A 15,577-nucleotide genomic window follows, 5' to 3' on the forward strand; every position below is an offset into this window, starting at 1 on the left:
ACACCGATATGTCCGGACACTGTCCCCTATAGCCCCGTTAATTTACACAGGGTGCGTGATGTCACAGAAAATTGTTCAGTGTTACTGGTAGTGCCCGTTTACTACTATAATGAGTAAAATTACAAAAATCTTGTAGCACCACGAAGAATGGGGGCGTTTTGGTGTATGCGTGGGGGTCGCGGGGTCGCGACGATTTGTGGTGGGTCGAGGAGTCTGAGAGTTCATGAAACAGTGACATAGGTTAAAACAGCAGTTCACACATGTATACACCTTTCCAAAAAATGCTCCTAGGCCGCCACCATGTTGCTGATGCTGATGCGACTCTCGCGCCCTCTATCAGCTAGAATTTTCTGCCACTCTCTGGGACTGTGAAGACCCGCTCAGCGCAAATCTCTACCTACGTTCTTCCGGTTTTGCATTCAACGTTTTCTCGCCTCTCGAAAGTTTCCACTTAATTTTTTTTTATGCGTGCTGTGTACCCTTTTTGTGTTATCTTCCATTGTGAGAAATAAGGCTGGTAAGTGCCTGCCATTCAAGCTTTTCTGCTCGACATTCACGGGAAACGAAGGAGGTGAAGGACGTCGAACGACCCTCATTGCGATTTTGCAAACATTGTTCTCCCCCCTCCCAGAGATAATCCGCGTAGAATCCTCAGTCATCTCCAAAAATAGTTGTCCGGGTTGGGGTGAGAAATGGGTCAGTCGCGTTTGTTTCTTTGCCTTGGAGCTGTTGTGAAAAAAGGAAGCTCTCCCCGAAACGTGCCCCAAAACGAAGTCGTCTCGGATTCCGTCCGATCGACAAGATGTGACTGTCGTCGACTGTGACTGTTATTTGAGATTTTTCTCAAATAAATTCTTTTCGGATAACGCTGCATCGTGTGGTACGTACGATCTATTGTTAGAATGTTAACACTTCTCCTGTCCATCGGTAAACACGTTATTTGTGAGCGTGAAAAATGCATGACTTTCGGCCCTCTTCTGTTGCAATTTATTTTTGACAGCAAAGCGCTTTGTCGTTTCACATGTGGCGAATCCTGCGGCGCCGTCAAAACTTATCGTAAGAAAAAAAACAAATAACTAGAACTATACAGTCCAGTCGCATTCGTTCTGTCGCGCGCGTACCCAACAAAAATAGTTTACAGCTTTTTTTTCTTCCTTTTTTGTTTTTCAAATGTGGCACAATGCTTTCTCAATGTCCTCGGGAACATACATGTACCATGAAGCACAAAATATAGCGGGAAGCGACGAGAATTTAGCCGCCAGCAGCGTTTGAAACTCGGTTAGGGTTAGGAGTGATGCCGGTGAGAGTCTAGCCTCAAACTCAGTGACTGGGCTCGAAAACGTTTCGTTGCCCCTGGCGTCGAGTGTTTTTTGGAAAGGTGTATACAAGCTTCATTTTTTTAGAATTCACTTTCAGGTGCCTTTCACAAGGACGTGCGTGTTCTGGTGTTCAGTGATCCTAAGGGCACTCTTACAGAATGTGGAAACAATAAATTCATCGCTGGTGACTTCCAAATATTTGTACGCTTTGTCCTAATTATCGAGGTGGTTCCGCTTCTCATGTAATAATCGCCTGGTGGTGCTGAAAAAGTTTGACTGAAATTGAGATACGCGTATAACAAGCAAGCATTTCAATAGTTCCAAACAAAAAGAGGTAAGAGATATAAAAGCCCTCGGCGAATTCCTGGTACAGCAGTCAAGAGGTGTTTGGCTAATGGCGTTGGAGGGCTCCCTTATCTTTTAATAGGATGTCAGATTTTGCTTCTTTGCGAAGTCCAGAAGCAGAAGGGGATACTTAAATGAAAATCGCAAAAGCTGTCCGAGAATCGTAAGAAACTTAAATACCGGTCGGCATTTTGCAACAGGCAGTCCACACTCTCGGAGTGTTTCGGAAAAATTTAAGACATAAATATTTTATCGACGTGGGTATTTAGAATTATATCAGATTTATCCCGAAACGCAGAACCCTACTTAGAAACTGATTGCAACTGAAAGAATGGTTAACGCGGAGACAAGCTGGGTGAATGGTCATACTAAGAAACATGCAAAAAGACAACAAAAGGAATTAGACGCGTGCAACTGTCCCCACTCTTTTTTTTTTTTTCATTCACTCTTGCATTTATGATGTAAAACGAATGTGCGAATGCGGATCAGACGCGGATGGTCTTGGAGAATATAGTTTGAACAAACTGGTCTCGGAAACAGTGGTACCACTTCCGAACTCGAACAAAGTGGTCCCTATTACATTTTGCAATATTTTTGCTGTCTCTTTCAAGAGTGGTCGATTCTATACTTTAGGCGAGTTGAACCTATAAATAATATGTTGCCTGTGTAGCAACAGATTGTGAAGTATATTTTATCTGAAAAGTATGTTATCATGCAAGAGTATCTACTTCATATCTGCCTTTCGCGGACATTGATATGGATCACGGTGTCGCGAAGTTATGCCTGCGGTCTTCGTATATATATATATTACTTGGTTTAGTTGCTTCTTTCCCACTCTGCGGGACATTTCGCTTTTCGCGAGCACTTGTTGTCGAGAAGTCTTGGTCTTGGTCCAGCTGGCCCCAAAGTTCTTGGAAGCCACTCCCCTCTTCCGGTCCCCTGTCCAGTGGCACCGTTAGGTCTTGCTGTTAGGGTGCTGGGACCCCTCGTCATTTTGTGTGTTATTTTAGGTGGAGTGGCGGGTCTTCCTCCGTCGGCGAAATATGTTGGGGGGAAAGCAAGTTAACAAGTGACAGTTTGGTGATTCAGGAAAGTTATCGCGATCTGTTTTAGTTTATGTATGTGTACTTTGCTTTGTGGTGTGTGTGTGTGTTTTTTTTTACCTCGCGTATCTGTGCGTTATTCTAGTTGCACGGTGTTTGGCGTGTAGATTTTTGTGTTGTCATAAGATGGCCCCGATTGGACTTTGGGGGACGTTCTTGTATTGGCTGGCTGCTTGAATGGCGCGAAGGCCTTGCGGTAGACAGACAAAGGGCCGCGGCCCGCGGCCACTTCCGCTCTTCTTCCTGGTACCAAGATATCCAAGATGTGTGTATATTAAATCTTTTTTTGACCCGAGTTTAATAAATCGGCTTATCATCTCAAAATTAACTCTGTTACAACGGAGTATGTAAATAAAACCAATACATAAGCACGGTTTAGCGAAAAGAAAGCCTCGGTGTGGGGACACCTGACGTTACAGAAAAGTTGCATGAAAACACTTTATTCAGCACCAATGCACACTGGCTAGGAGGAATTACGTTTCCAGTGCTGTCGACTAAAGTGATCATATTCTCATCTTTTGGTTGTAGAACACGCTCAAATTATAAGTTAAATTAGCAGTTTTGATTATTTTACGCTAGCTTGGTTTTCTTTTTTACAACATTTATATGCTCAGTGTCGGATTAAAGGGGTACTCCGGAGCTATTTTGGACGTTTTTAACTGAACATATATTTAGATAAAGTATGAGAAACTGAGCCGAAAACAGCAGTTTTATCAGCAGAATTATATTCAATGAATATATAATTGCGTACAAACGGCACAACCGAAACCAAAACTACTTTGGTCCGCCATTTTGTCATGACGTCAGAAATGGTGCAAACATTGGCACGTGCGTAGCCGTGCACTCTGTAACCTGTCGTGCGGCCGCTGCCGAGGTCTTACGCATTTCGAAATGGAGTTCGAAACAAGCTCGTCATCAAGCTCATCCCCGTCTAGCGATGATGTGGGGATGCTGCTAGACTTTGAGGATGATGACTCTCCGTTTGCGTTTGATCTGCTGGCATCACCACCTAGAGAACGACCCGCCGGCGTGTTCCCGATCCGCCGCCATGTGGACCCAGATGCCGCTTCTGAAGCAGAATGGTATGGCTTGCTAACATTTTGCTGAGAGCGTTCTATTACTGGCTAAGTGTCGTAACTTGAACCACGTTTTCAATCGTTCGAACCGACCGGTCAGAGAGCAGGAGCGATCCTTCGCGACTCGTTAGTGATGATTGAAATCGTTTCCAGATTCCCAAACCTAACATCGGCTCCTGGTAATACCGTTTATTTATACAGGTGCTCCTGTGGCAGTTGTCAGCCGACACTGCCTGACGAGGATCTCTGTTGCCAAGAGATCGGGGAAATGGCCCCGCTCCTGCGGGACGGGTGCGTCACGCGAAACGAGTTGTTTCGGCTCCTCTGCCTCCACAAAGACCAGTTAGAGGTCCACGCTCGCCTCATGGAGCACTTCACGCCCACCTACCTCGAAGCAGACGATGGAAATAGGTGTGTATTTAGAACCCAGATTACCGGACTTATGCAGCAAAATGTTTGCTTCCCGTTTTTTTTTGTTTTTGGCGCATTTATAATTATTTTCGTCTATTGCATTCTACATGGGGTGGAAGATGTGCGTAATAACTGCGGCTCTCGCCGTATTGTTCTAGCTTTGCAAGCAACCGGGGTTACATTACGTTTGCAAGTAAAGAGTATTAGTTGCAGTAACTCCTCAGTATTTGTAGATATTTATAATAATTAGTATCTACAAATGCCGAGGAGTTACTGGTACCAAAGCATTTTGGAGGCTTCCATTTGTCGACTCGCAACACATACGCTAGTAGTGGGCTTAATAATTTTTTCTTTTAATATAAATAATTTTTTTACTAGGAAGCTGAGATACACAGCATACCGGATATTCGTAAGCTGGGCATGGGGAAGGTCCAGGCGACATCGGCTACCTGGGCATGTTTTCCGAAAGATTCGGGAAGGATTTCCGTCGTCTGACTACCACTTATTTTCTTGGGCATAAGTGAGTACACCTGCTTCACACATTAGGGTTTTCAAAGTGTGTAATTGGCCTATGTGTTCTGGACACCATCAAGCAAGTTTATTGCTTACGTTTATTTCAGTTCGATTACACGGTTATTTATAGCAGAAGCTATAATCAGTGCCACAGAAGTGTCTTGTCAATGCATATACAAGTCAATCAATGCCATTTACAAAGCAAAAAAATATTACCAGACTGCAAATTACAAACATTTATTCTGAACATAATCAGCTTCCTTTTATGCACATTTTATACATAGTTGACTAAATCCAGAGAAATGTCCTTTTAAACACTTTAAACAAAAAGTTAAATCCTATGTCGAAACACTGCTGGAAGCCGACTGTCAACTCCGCTACAGACAAGGCAGCCTACTCACTACCAACTACAGAAGTTGTGGCGAATCTGAGAGGGGGCACCATTTTCTTGACGTTGGACCTGTGCCAAGCCTACCAACAATTGAAATTGTCTGAAGCCACAGCAGCTGTCTTGACTATCAACACCATAAAGGGCTTGTACAAGGTGAAATGCCTGCCTTTCGAGATATCAGCGGCACCCGCAATTTCTCAGCGTACAATGGAAACAACCTTGGCTGACATATTCAGGGCATAAGTATCTACTTTGACGATATCATTGTGAGTGGAGATAGTTGTAAACAACATGCTGCACGTCTGGACCAAGTACTGTCCCAACTCAAAGACGCAGGCCTTTGGCTGAAGAAAGAAAAAATGTCAGTTTGCAGTTCGCAAAGCCAAGTTCTTCGGACACAGAATTGACGCAGGAGGAATACACACCAGGCCTACGTGAATACAACACGAGGAAAAGCTCGTGACACGAAATGATCACACGGAAATCTTTGAACGGTGGCGTTTCACTGGCTCTCCCTTGCTTGGTCGTGGTCCACACCTGTCTGCGAGGGTTGCATGCACGACGCGTTGCGCAGCTTGTGCTTGTGCCGCCAACTCGTAGGTAGGCCAGTGTGCCACGCAGGCCAGGACAGCATCAATTAGCTTGCTGACATAGCCTGGAACAAACAAGGCAATTGAGGCAAGTTTATGATTTAGTGCTCTCAACTATCTCCATATATGGTTTGCGATAACCCCATGATCTCAATTTTTCTGATATTAATTACATTACTCCAAGCGTTCTTACCGTATGCTGCTGCCTTTTTCAGGACGATCAACCTCCACTGCTTGTCTGCCTTCGACCAACGCTGGGCATACTGTTCCTCGCCATCCGCTGTCAGCTTTATGGCCCTCTCTGCATTGAAGTTGTAGTGGATGTCCGCTATCTGGGTTCTACAAAAAATCAAATTCAGTGAATTGGGCTTGCCAACATTGTGCAGCAGCCTAAAGAATTTAAACCAATAATGCCTTTCCATACTTATTAGTCTGCATTAACAAAATGCCCTCATATATAAGCCTCAAATAAATTAATGAAATTACTGCGAACTTTTGCTTCCTGTGCAAAACGAGTGGTGGATAAAGCCCCGTTCACACACGTGCGTTTGACTCCGACGGACTGAGACAAGACCGGTTTTTAAGCCTCTTAGGACTGCTTACAACCAGATACGCAGCAACGCAGCCGGGTGTAAGCCATCACAAGAGGCTTAAAAATGGGTCATCTCAGTCTGTCGTCATCAAGCACAAGTGTGTGACGGGCCTTACAGGGGCGGTACAACGATTTTTGAAACTTTGACCTATTAACTGCGGAAATTAATTTGTGTCGCCCGTGGAACGAAGAACAGAAAACCGTACCTTCTTGTGAGCTCTAGTTTTTATGTAATAAAAAATGAAACAAATCGAAGGTCAAAGTGCCTCTCAACCTTCCACGTCGCCTTTTGAGTAACATACTCTGGGGGATCACGTGGTGCCCCTTTGCGTTCTCTCTTCAGAAATCCCAGTCACTTCCTCCGCGATCATACTTTTGAAGGATTAGCATCGTCGAAGGTCACGGCGAGCGATCGACACAAAAGGTTCGCCACGGGGCTGATGGCGAGTGTATCAGTGGAGGGGGGCAGGTTTTGTTCACTTTTGTGTATCCACCAGATCACGTCACACATAATTTCCGTTAACCACTACACGCGGCTGCGGATCTTGCAAATATTTTGTTTTCTTTGCGATTACGCGCCGGAATATCAGTTTTTCGGGGCAAGACGACGCGTCCTCGTCACTTGTGCTTGGATAAACAATATAAAAGATAAAAACTGCCAATTCTTTCAGGACTTTGTTCCTGCTCAATTTTCCCCTATAGCACAAACTCAAAAAGAACAAAAACATACCAACAAAGTTCCTATATGTGGTATCTTGACACATGCGCTTGAGATGCCAGAGCTAGCTATATAAATGTTACGACTATTTTGTTTGAGGACCCTAATGAGCACACTTGCTTACCGTGCCAGCATTCCCTCATACTTGAATTTGCTCGACTTTGGTGCGAAATGGACCAGGATACCATGGAAGGATTCTAATGCGTATGTCTGCTCCTTAGGTGAGATCCTGGGGATGTCTCTGAGCAGATGGCCGGGCATGAGTACAGACTCCAGTTGCCTGAAGGTTTCTGTGCCTGTACAAAAGTGAGGAATTTTTAGGTACAGATAGGAGCAGCAGGTACCTCTACTAGGCTTGCCTTCCTCCAGCCATTTCCGGTGTCCGATGTCGCCATGCGCACAGGTTGGATGCAGAGGATCTCTGTGGATGTGGACGTCCATGACGTGCTGCATGATGGACTTCCACTTGGCAAGGACAAGGTCGCCATCACCGTCGCTGGTACGGTGGCGTGTGATGGTGCTTTTCCACTTACACAGCACCTCATGTGCCTTTGTCCTTTTAACTGCATCTATGTTCTTTTTGATACCTAAACAATTTTCGTCACATAAAATGCAAGGACTTGAAAAGACTGGAGTTTGAGTAAAAATATGCTATTCGAATTCTGATGCATTAAAAATACGTGCTAAGCATAAAAAATGATACTAAGCAAGCTCCCACCTTTTGCAAAGTGCCAAGCATCAAAGCGGTGCTGCATGGCAGGGTGGTTGATCCGCTGGTAAGCGTTTACCTCACGGTGGTGGTCAGTTACGATTGTGCCAACCTCGACACCTTGTTCTTGGAGGGGTTTGAACGCCCCGACCAGCCCTTCCTTCTCCATTCGATTGCTTGAGGAGACCTCTGTTGACTGAATTGCAGAAAGATTGACAAACTCGCTTGCAGTTCTCTATTTATTATTCTGCAAACTGTTGCCCTTGTCAAGCCTCTTCATACTGATCACTGGCGTGGCAGGTCAAGTAATCAATGATGTCCCCCTTCTACCACTTATCAAATCTCTCGGCCCTTCCCCCCCCCCCCCCCCTCTTGAAAAAAAAATCCTGGCTACGGGCCTGGCGGTGCTTGTAGGCTTCGTGTCGGATGCTGTGTTAAAAATTCACTGGCCTTCGGCTCCCAGACAGTATCTTTTCGGTACCGAAGGCGGGAAGATTTTGCAAGCTGGTCGGTCAAGGTGAGCATGAGTGACATAGGTGGTGCCTTTTTCATTCACTTCTGTCGCTTTTGCTTCTGCCTCCTGCTTCTGCTGATTCAAGAGTGATCCGAGACCAACACTTGAGATTGGCTGAGATGTCCGAGTGTCTCTGTAGGGGAGGTGAATCTGCTCTCTTGAACCAAGGTCAGACGTCTGAGGTGTCTACCCAAAGTAGCCATCAGAAATGTCAATGAACTGTCTGGTTTCTTGATGGTGGTTTGAGGCTTGCTTGAGTAACTAGCAAATGATGTGTGGCTCCGGAAACATAGCACTGACTCTTTAACAAAAATCAAAACATCCCAACTGCTCGTATCAAATCAAACCTGCTGGAAACTGGAAGCCCACTCACATTGAGGAACAGTATCAAACTCACTGAGCTTCAATGAGCAGTGTGGCACCAAGAAGCACAAGGTGGCGTTTGCTCATTTGCGTTTATAGGAGCACTGCAGGCAAGCTGCAAATTGGTAAAAGGGACAACTTCATATGTTTAGGTGAAGCCAACTTTGGGGATGGCTCAAAGCACCAATGAGCAAAACTGAACTTTTGCTTATTGGTGCCAAGGGAAACACTGCAGGGAAGCTACTACATGGGTCCAGGGGTAGTGGATGATGCAGCCAATTTTTTTGCTCGTTTCACCTATGAGCAAAACCAGCCTGCTCCTTGATGCTTGCAAATTACGCAAATGGCCTATTGTCGCTCTCAAGTCACAGGCGTGGCCAACGGGGTGACAGGAATCTTCAACCCATTGTCGACGCAATGGCATCCTGAGGATGTAGTGTGGATGTTGAGTCCACGATGGTGGGTAGTCCCGAGGACATCCTGAAAGAGTCTCGAATGATCCTCAAATGGTCTTTTTGTCTAGACCCATTATGTCCTGAGAACATCCTGTGCTGCCGGCCCTAAGGACTGCATGGGGAGCTTTCTGAGACAAAGGCACCTCACCTGTCCAGTCAATGCATATCGTCAAGGAAGCGTTTGATCAATAATGAAGTACAGAAATATATATACAGGTGCCCCAGGTAACACGCAGCGAACTTCAATAAAATAATGAAACGCTCTAGACGAGAAAAGCAACTCTATGTTGATGCAGTCATCTTCAGAAAATGTCACTATTTATTTCATTGTGGTTAATTAACTAATTAGGTAAAATTGATCAACTTTTTATTTATTGGTCTAGGAGCTCAAGTGAGATTTGAAGTCTTAGAATGTCATGAGAAATGACCGATTATGATGTTTACAACAGTGTGCTTTGACTTGTCCTCTTTGGAAGGCAAGAAAAAACACTCATGAACCAAGGCACATGGACCGCTATTGGAAGGTGGATGATCAAAGGGCGTTTCAAAATTTCTTAGGCATTTTTTGTTTTGTAAATAGGACTATACAGAAACCACACCTTGTTTTAAACAGTATAATTGTAGGTTTCTCATGATCCTCTACAACATTGCTAATCACAGTTCAGCTCTTATATCATATCAATATTTAAAGAGCTGACTTAATTTATTTTACAGAGTTAGTTACAATGAAAAATATAGTTACAAATTTTGACACGACTGCTAAGAACATACAGCTGATTTCATTTGCCTCGGGTGCTTATTCTTTTTTAATGTTTGCTGCATATTATCAGGTCATCATGTGTCCAAAATACCATTAGACGATGCTTGATAGCTGACTGGCTTTTTTGGGTCACCCATGCAACTGCCGAACTGGCTTGCGACGGATGCTGCTCAGGCTCCTTGAAAACCATGAAACCAACACACACAAAAAAGTTTGAATTATTTTCACAGAAAAGCAGACAGAAAGTGCCAGCCAAAATATTTATTGAACTAAACGAGCAAGAACAGTACTCTGAATCAGTTAAAGGCCAAACTTCAAATTTTTGTCCTAAAAATAAAAAAAATACATAAGGAGATAATTGCCAATCAAAACAACATTCCTAGAATGCTAGCACACCCTTTAAAAATCTGGGTTCTCGTTTCCCTACTGGGCTCCTCTTGTTTATCCAGGGACGCCACGGGAAAGCCTTGAGGAATGAGGGTGATGTGGCTTTCCTGCGACGTCCCGAGATAAACGATGGGAGCAGCCCAGAAGGGAGACGAGGACTGGGATTTTTAAGGGGTCTGCTAGTGTGCTGAACGTTTCTTTCGAGATTTTTTTTTTATTTTTTTCTTATTTAGACAAAGAAAGTATGAATTTGGGCTTGTCAGGGCTCCTAAGCAAAATGACTGGACACAATAAAATCAAAAGAACAAGACGAGGACACTAAAATTTCAAAATAAAACTGGAAATGATAATCACTTCTGTTGTGCAAATGTGGCTGCTGGTCTAACAAGTTATCATTTAGCTGCAGACAAGAGGCATTCGTTATTCCTTGATATAAACACCCGTAAAACAATTAAGGTTGACTAGCTTTGTCAGGCAAGAGCAATTCTTGAAAGCAATAGTGTAAATTGACTAGAAATAATGAACAGAAAAAAAACTAGATAAAGATACTAGAATTTTAACACTGAAGTTACTGGAAATGATAATGATGAACTAAGAAAACTTGTCCTGTGGTGTAATTGTGGCTGCAGGTCAAACAAGTTATTATCTGAGGATGAGCTTGAACAGAGAAAATGAAGCATGAATTAAAAAAAGTGCACAATATACATGGATATAGATGCTCATAAAAAAGTTAAAGGATGTTGCCAAGACCAGATTCCTCAAGCTTCCTGAGCTTCTCCACCGCGTGTGGTAGCCACGTCTTCATTACCTCTTCGATGTCGTGACGTGTCGTTGTAGTACGGGGGTTTCTTTCTTCAGCTTCTGAAGTGTTGTAAGGTTTGCTATTACTATTCACCCAAAACCCAGAATGCTAGCTATAGACCTTTCCAGCGGCAGTCTCGAACGAAGCGATTTCCAGCGCGCATCCCTGGTTTTGAGAGTGTACGTCAGTGTTGCCCGACTGCGCTGAGCTGTGGGTTTTCTCGTCAGTAGGCTGTGGAAGCCTGCGTAGGAGAAACTTCGAACGCTGGTAGCGGCAAAATCGCCTCGCTTTATTTTTTCTTTTGTGTTCTATGGCGAAAAGACTTTCTCGAAATTATTAGGAAAGCGTAGAACTATTTTTGAGAACAAAAACAAACAAATGAAAGCTATTTTCGGCGAGTCTGTGCGCGACAGAACAAATGCAACTGGGATGTTTGTTTCATTTTAGGTTGATCTTTTTAACGGCACCATACACTCAGCCGTGTCAACCTACAAAGATCTTAACTGCCTAACATATTTGACCACACCAGAGGATAGCCGAACTGCATGGGTATTTTCGCCCTCACTATATGAAATTCAACGAGTCTCATCAATCGAACAACATATATTGTACGTACCCCATGGTGCCGCGTTATCCGAACAGGAATTGAGAAAGGTCTCAAATAATACAGCATATCCAATATACAGTGTCGACGATAGTCACTTCACGACGATCGGACGGAATCCGGCTTGTCTTGGGGTACGTTTTGAAGAGTGATGTTTTTTTTACACAGCACTAAAGCAAATGAACGAACATGTCTATTTAGTTGCCATACCCCAAACCCTATCAGCTACTTCTCGCCAAGACCGGGAACATATCCGGGAAGGCTTTTCGGAGATTATCTCAACGGAAATAATCCTTGAAGAACGTCGAACCGCCAGCGTCGCGGGCTGCTTGACGTTCGCTTTCTTCACTCGCTCTCTTCGTTCGTTGCCTGCGAAGGTCCAGCAGGCTACAAGCCCTGGTATTCCCTGGTTCTTACAATGGAAGATCACAAAAACATGCAAGCATCCTGAGCAGGCAAATAGAGTAAACACTTTCAAGGAAAGTCGGCGAACTCCGAACACACAATGCAGGTGGGGAGTCGCGCTGACCGGGTTTCCACAGCTCAGGCGGGTGGCAGAAATTTTTGGCTGATAGGGGTCGCTCGAGTCGCAAAATGGCGGTGGCCAGCGAGCTGTTTCTGGAAAGGTCTATAGGGCAAAATAGAAACAATGGCATGAGTGTGCTCATCCCTTGCTTGAGGTGATTGTTGAATTATCAGAAATACTTGGAATATTATAGCCAGCCAACTGATCACACTGTGAAACTTGTGCAGTTTTGGAACATATATTAGAGCATATATATTAGGGTAACAATTTTGTGCCTCGGGTCGTTCTTCCCAGCATGATATGAAGTTTTGTGACTTCGGCTTTTTGGTTCTTATTAGACTTCATAAGTAAAAATAGAGCGAGCTATTCAAGAACCAATTCATTAGTTTTTTGTTCAGGAATGAGGAGGTTCATATGCACATATGGCTTTGAAAAGCAAGTGGGGTGCTTTCAGATAAAATCAACATTTTGAAATCCATTGATGTTTCTATATGCCATTGTCTAGTGTCTGGTATAAACAAATCTACACTTAGTTTTGACTAGAAAAAAATTGGGGACATGAAAAATTGTAAGGCACGAAGAGGTGGGCAGTTGCATTAACGCACACTGATAAAGGGGCCACGTTTCAAAGTGAATAACTAAAACAATAAAATTAGGAAAATTCTAATACTTTCTAGAAACAAACTATGGGTATGGCTTGCTTGTAATATATAATAATATTTATTTAAATTATATTTATTTTTCTAAAAATTGCCAACATGCCTTCTCGAACGGCAAAAGGCAAAATTTGGAGGCCTGTATCTCATGAAATAATTTTAACACCATCATATACTTTTCAGATAGTATTCTACTTATATATGGCTATTATTTAAAATACATATTAGGTATCTAAGTGATACAATAGCCGTGATATATTTAGGCAAACATGGGGAAAAAATCAACGAAAAATTCCGACGCAAATAAAAAAACTTATATGAGCCTATATTTCTAGCGTAACAAAATGCCAAACTTGGCTTCTATAACAAATCTTACATAATGAGGCATTTTTCCGCAAATTCTTAAAGGGACCATGAAATGATTTTAAAAATCGAATTTCATCCACCGCACGTCGTAAAAGGTGTGAAAAGGAACACAAAAACACAAGACTAGGGAGCCAAAAAAAATTATTTGCTATAGAACTTTTAAAAGAAAACTGGACTCTTTTGCGACTTCTTTCCTTCGAAAGCTCTGCCTTTTCACTACGATGCATACGCAGAATCGGTGCACGTCAGCCGAATCCACATCGCCTATTGGGTAAGAGCCTACCTTACCAGCACCGCAATCGTAAACAATAAATAGCCGGCGAATGTTTCCTAAAAGTTTTGTTAAATAATATTCAGATCCACATTTTGTAGCATAATTAGAGATGTGTGGCGAAAATTGCCAAATTTGATAATGCTGAGAGCCAAGCGCCATCTATCGTGTGGTAAACGAAGCAACTACTGCGCGTGCGCAGTAGGGCAGGGCCAAGTTCAGATTCAGAACGGTTATTTCCTTTGGTTTCCTTCCTCTCAAAACTCTGACTGACTGAACGTTTATTTTTCTACGTGTTCATCTCGTGCGTGCCGACTTCAAGCAGCAAGAAAGAAATGTACTTAAAACAAACCATGACGAACAAGAACGCTGGATCCACAAACACCCGAGAAGAGCAACAACAGCCGCGAATCCCGCTCCGACGAAACTCTCAGAATATAGGCCTAGCAGGCACTCCGACTCGGCGCAGCGTTGCTTCGTCGCAAGACTGTCTGCCTACGACCGGCTGGCGTACTGAATGGAATATGCCCGCGCTACCCTTGTGGACCCTTCCGTACTATAGTTTGATCGCTGACCTCAATTTTAGGTTAAGAGGTGAGGTCAATCTCTTCCCCTTGTTTTCCGAGGCAGTGTTGACGAACACTCGTCGAAAAGGGACCCTCGTCGATCCTCTCCTTGTTTTGTGTGATATAGAGCTGAAATAAACGCTGTATGGATTACCTTCGTAGCACGGTATGTACACTTTGTTATTGGTATGCCATTTTTATTCTGACAGACTGCACGTCACTGTCGAGCTGTAACAGTTCGTGGGAGGTATACGTGCAATACCGGTCCAACCTTTCTTTGCCGAGTGTCGCGTCAGTATCGAGTTGCAATTGTAAAAGATTGGTCCCGAAGCGCTTACCAACAGCGCGAATACAGCACTTCATCAAACGCGTGCGTCCGCTCCGAGTGTGAACAGGTATTTACGTGGCTCTTGCTGACAGTTCAAACGTATCTTTTTTAACGTCGGCTCGCTCCTGCATCTCCGAGACCGCGAAAAACGCCGCGGCAAATTGTTCCCATCTGCACTTCCCAACAGGCATACCGGCGTATGGGACTAGTCCCATGCTGTCGCTGTAGCGCAACGTATCTCATTGAATTTCGTTCAGCTGCGATGCGGCGATGAGAGGCGCCGATTCAGAAAATACGTCGGTGACATCGGCGCAGTAAAACCCACCGGCGCACCCCAACTCGCTAACGCTCCCATCTCCTACTGCAGAGAGAACTTCCGGTTCCGGAAACATCGTACGTCACGGCTTATTTTGCGGTCAAGAAAAAGTCGATATTTCATTAATTTTTTGTGTAGAAGTTAATAAACCGAGACGAAAACGGATGCCTGTTCGGCATTCAGTGAACATTGACGGTTTATTGTAAAAGTTATGTGGAAAAAGTAAAAAAGTCATTTCATGGTCCCTTTAAGTCGCTTTAAATTTATGTTCTAAAGCTGAAACTTTTTGTTTAGAGTGTTTCATGCTTTGTGAACTTTTAACGAACTAGTTAGTGCTATACTTGCTCATAATTCGCACGGCTTAGAGTAATGAATTCCTGTACGATTTTCAGCAACTTGCTTACCCTGTTACATGTCAACGAAATGTTATGAATATACACCAACATTGCACCTATAGTTCATCCCACTTTATTGATACCGCAACTTACACTTCAGGCAACTCTAAACGATTGAATGATTACGGTAAACTGATGCAATTTCAAAGCTATTGGTTATTGCTGAGAACATATTGTGTCGTCATCCCACTTGTCCAGTAAAATGCAGTAGCTATGTTAAACATTACATAAAATAATTAACCAGACGTACAAAATGTTACATGCAGAACTTGCACAATTTAAGCCTTAGAAAAAAAGACTAAAACACAAAGCTTCAGTGGTGGTGGGTGCAGGAAACAATACTTTGCAGTGACCGGAAAATGGAAGTGAATTTACACAGCAGATATGGTGACACCCATGCAAAGCTGATAAAGCAGCTATAAAAAGCATTGCAAGGAAAACTGGCCATCAAGTCTTTTCACTTGAAGGCAAGCCATGCTGCCACTACTGAGCAATAATAAA

General features: G+C 43.5%; 1 protein-coding gene and 1 long non-coding RNA gene across 4 annotated transcripts; one reads left to right on the forward strand and one right to left on the reverse strand.

Annotated features, from left to right (window-relative positions):
* Positions 1-1,411: 1,411 nt before the first annotated feature.
* On the forward strand, positions 1,412-6,050 carry LOC115314851. The gene is made up of 3 exons (XR_003917607.4): positions 1,412-1,653; positions 4,633-4,774; positions 5,964-6,050. It is a non-coding gene; the product is annotated as an uncharacterized LOC115314851 (long non-coding RNA).
* Positions 4,848-10,727, reverse strand: LOC115314849. 3 transcript variants are annotated; one of them, XM_040223351.2, is made up of 3 exons: positions 9,951-10,727; positions 7,183-7,963; positions 4,848-6,087 (listed from the first exon to the last, which is right to left on the reverse strand). In XM_040223351.2, the coding sequence occupies exons 2-3, from the start codon at positions 7,509-7,511 to the stop codon at positions 5,859-5,861; spliced, it is 558 nt and encodes a 185-aa protein (XP_040079285.1). In that variant the 5' UTR covers positions 7,512-7,963; positions 9,951-10,727; the 3' UTR covers positions 4,848-5,858. The 3 variants fall into 3 exon arrangements, with proteins under 3 accessions (XP_040079285.1, XP_040079287.1, XP_029829821.2); XM_040223353.2 differs by lacking the exon at positions 9,951-10,727 and having other exon boundaries at positions 7,183-7,354; positions 7,418-8,102; XM_029973961.3 differs by lacking the exon at positions 9,951-10,727 and having other exon boundaries at positions 4,848-5,812; positions 5,942-6,087; positions 7,183-8,102.
* Between the last annotated feature and the right edge of the window lie 4,850 nt (positions 10,728-15,577).

The sequence above is a fragment of the Ixodes scapularis genome, unplaced genomic scaffold, assembly GCF_016920785.2.
Source record: "Ixodes scapularis isolate PalLabHiFi unplaced genomic scaffold, ASM1692078v2 PGA_scaffold1__304_contigs__length_218370807, whole genome shotgun sequence".
Lineage (NCBI taxonomy): Eukaryota > Metazoa > Arthropoda > Arachnida > Ixodida > Ixodidae > Ixodes > Ixodes scapularis.

Coding starts and splice junctions, on each gene's coding strand:
- LOC115314849 (XM_040223351.2), bottom strand. CDS start 7,511: ATGCAGCACGTCATGGACGTCCACATCCACAGAGATCCTCTGCATCCA. Junction 6,088..7,182: donor TATGAGGGAATGCTGGCACG/GTAAGCAAGTGT, acceptor GATTTTTTGTAG/AACCCAGATAGCGGACATCC.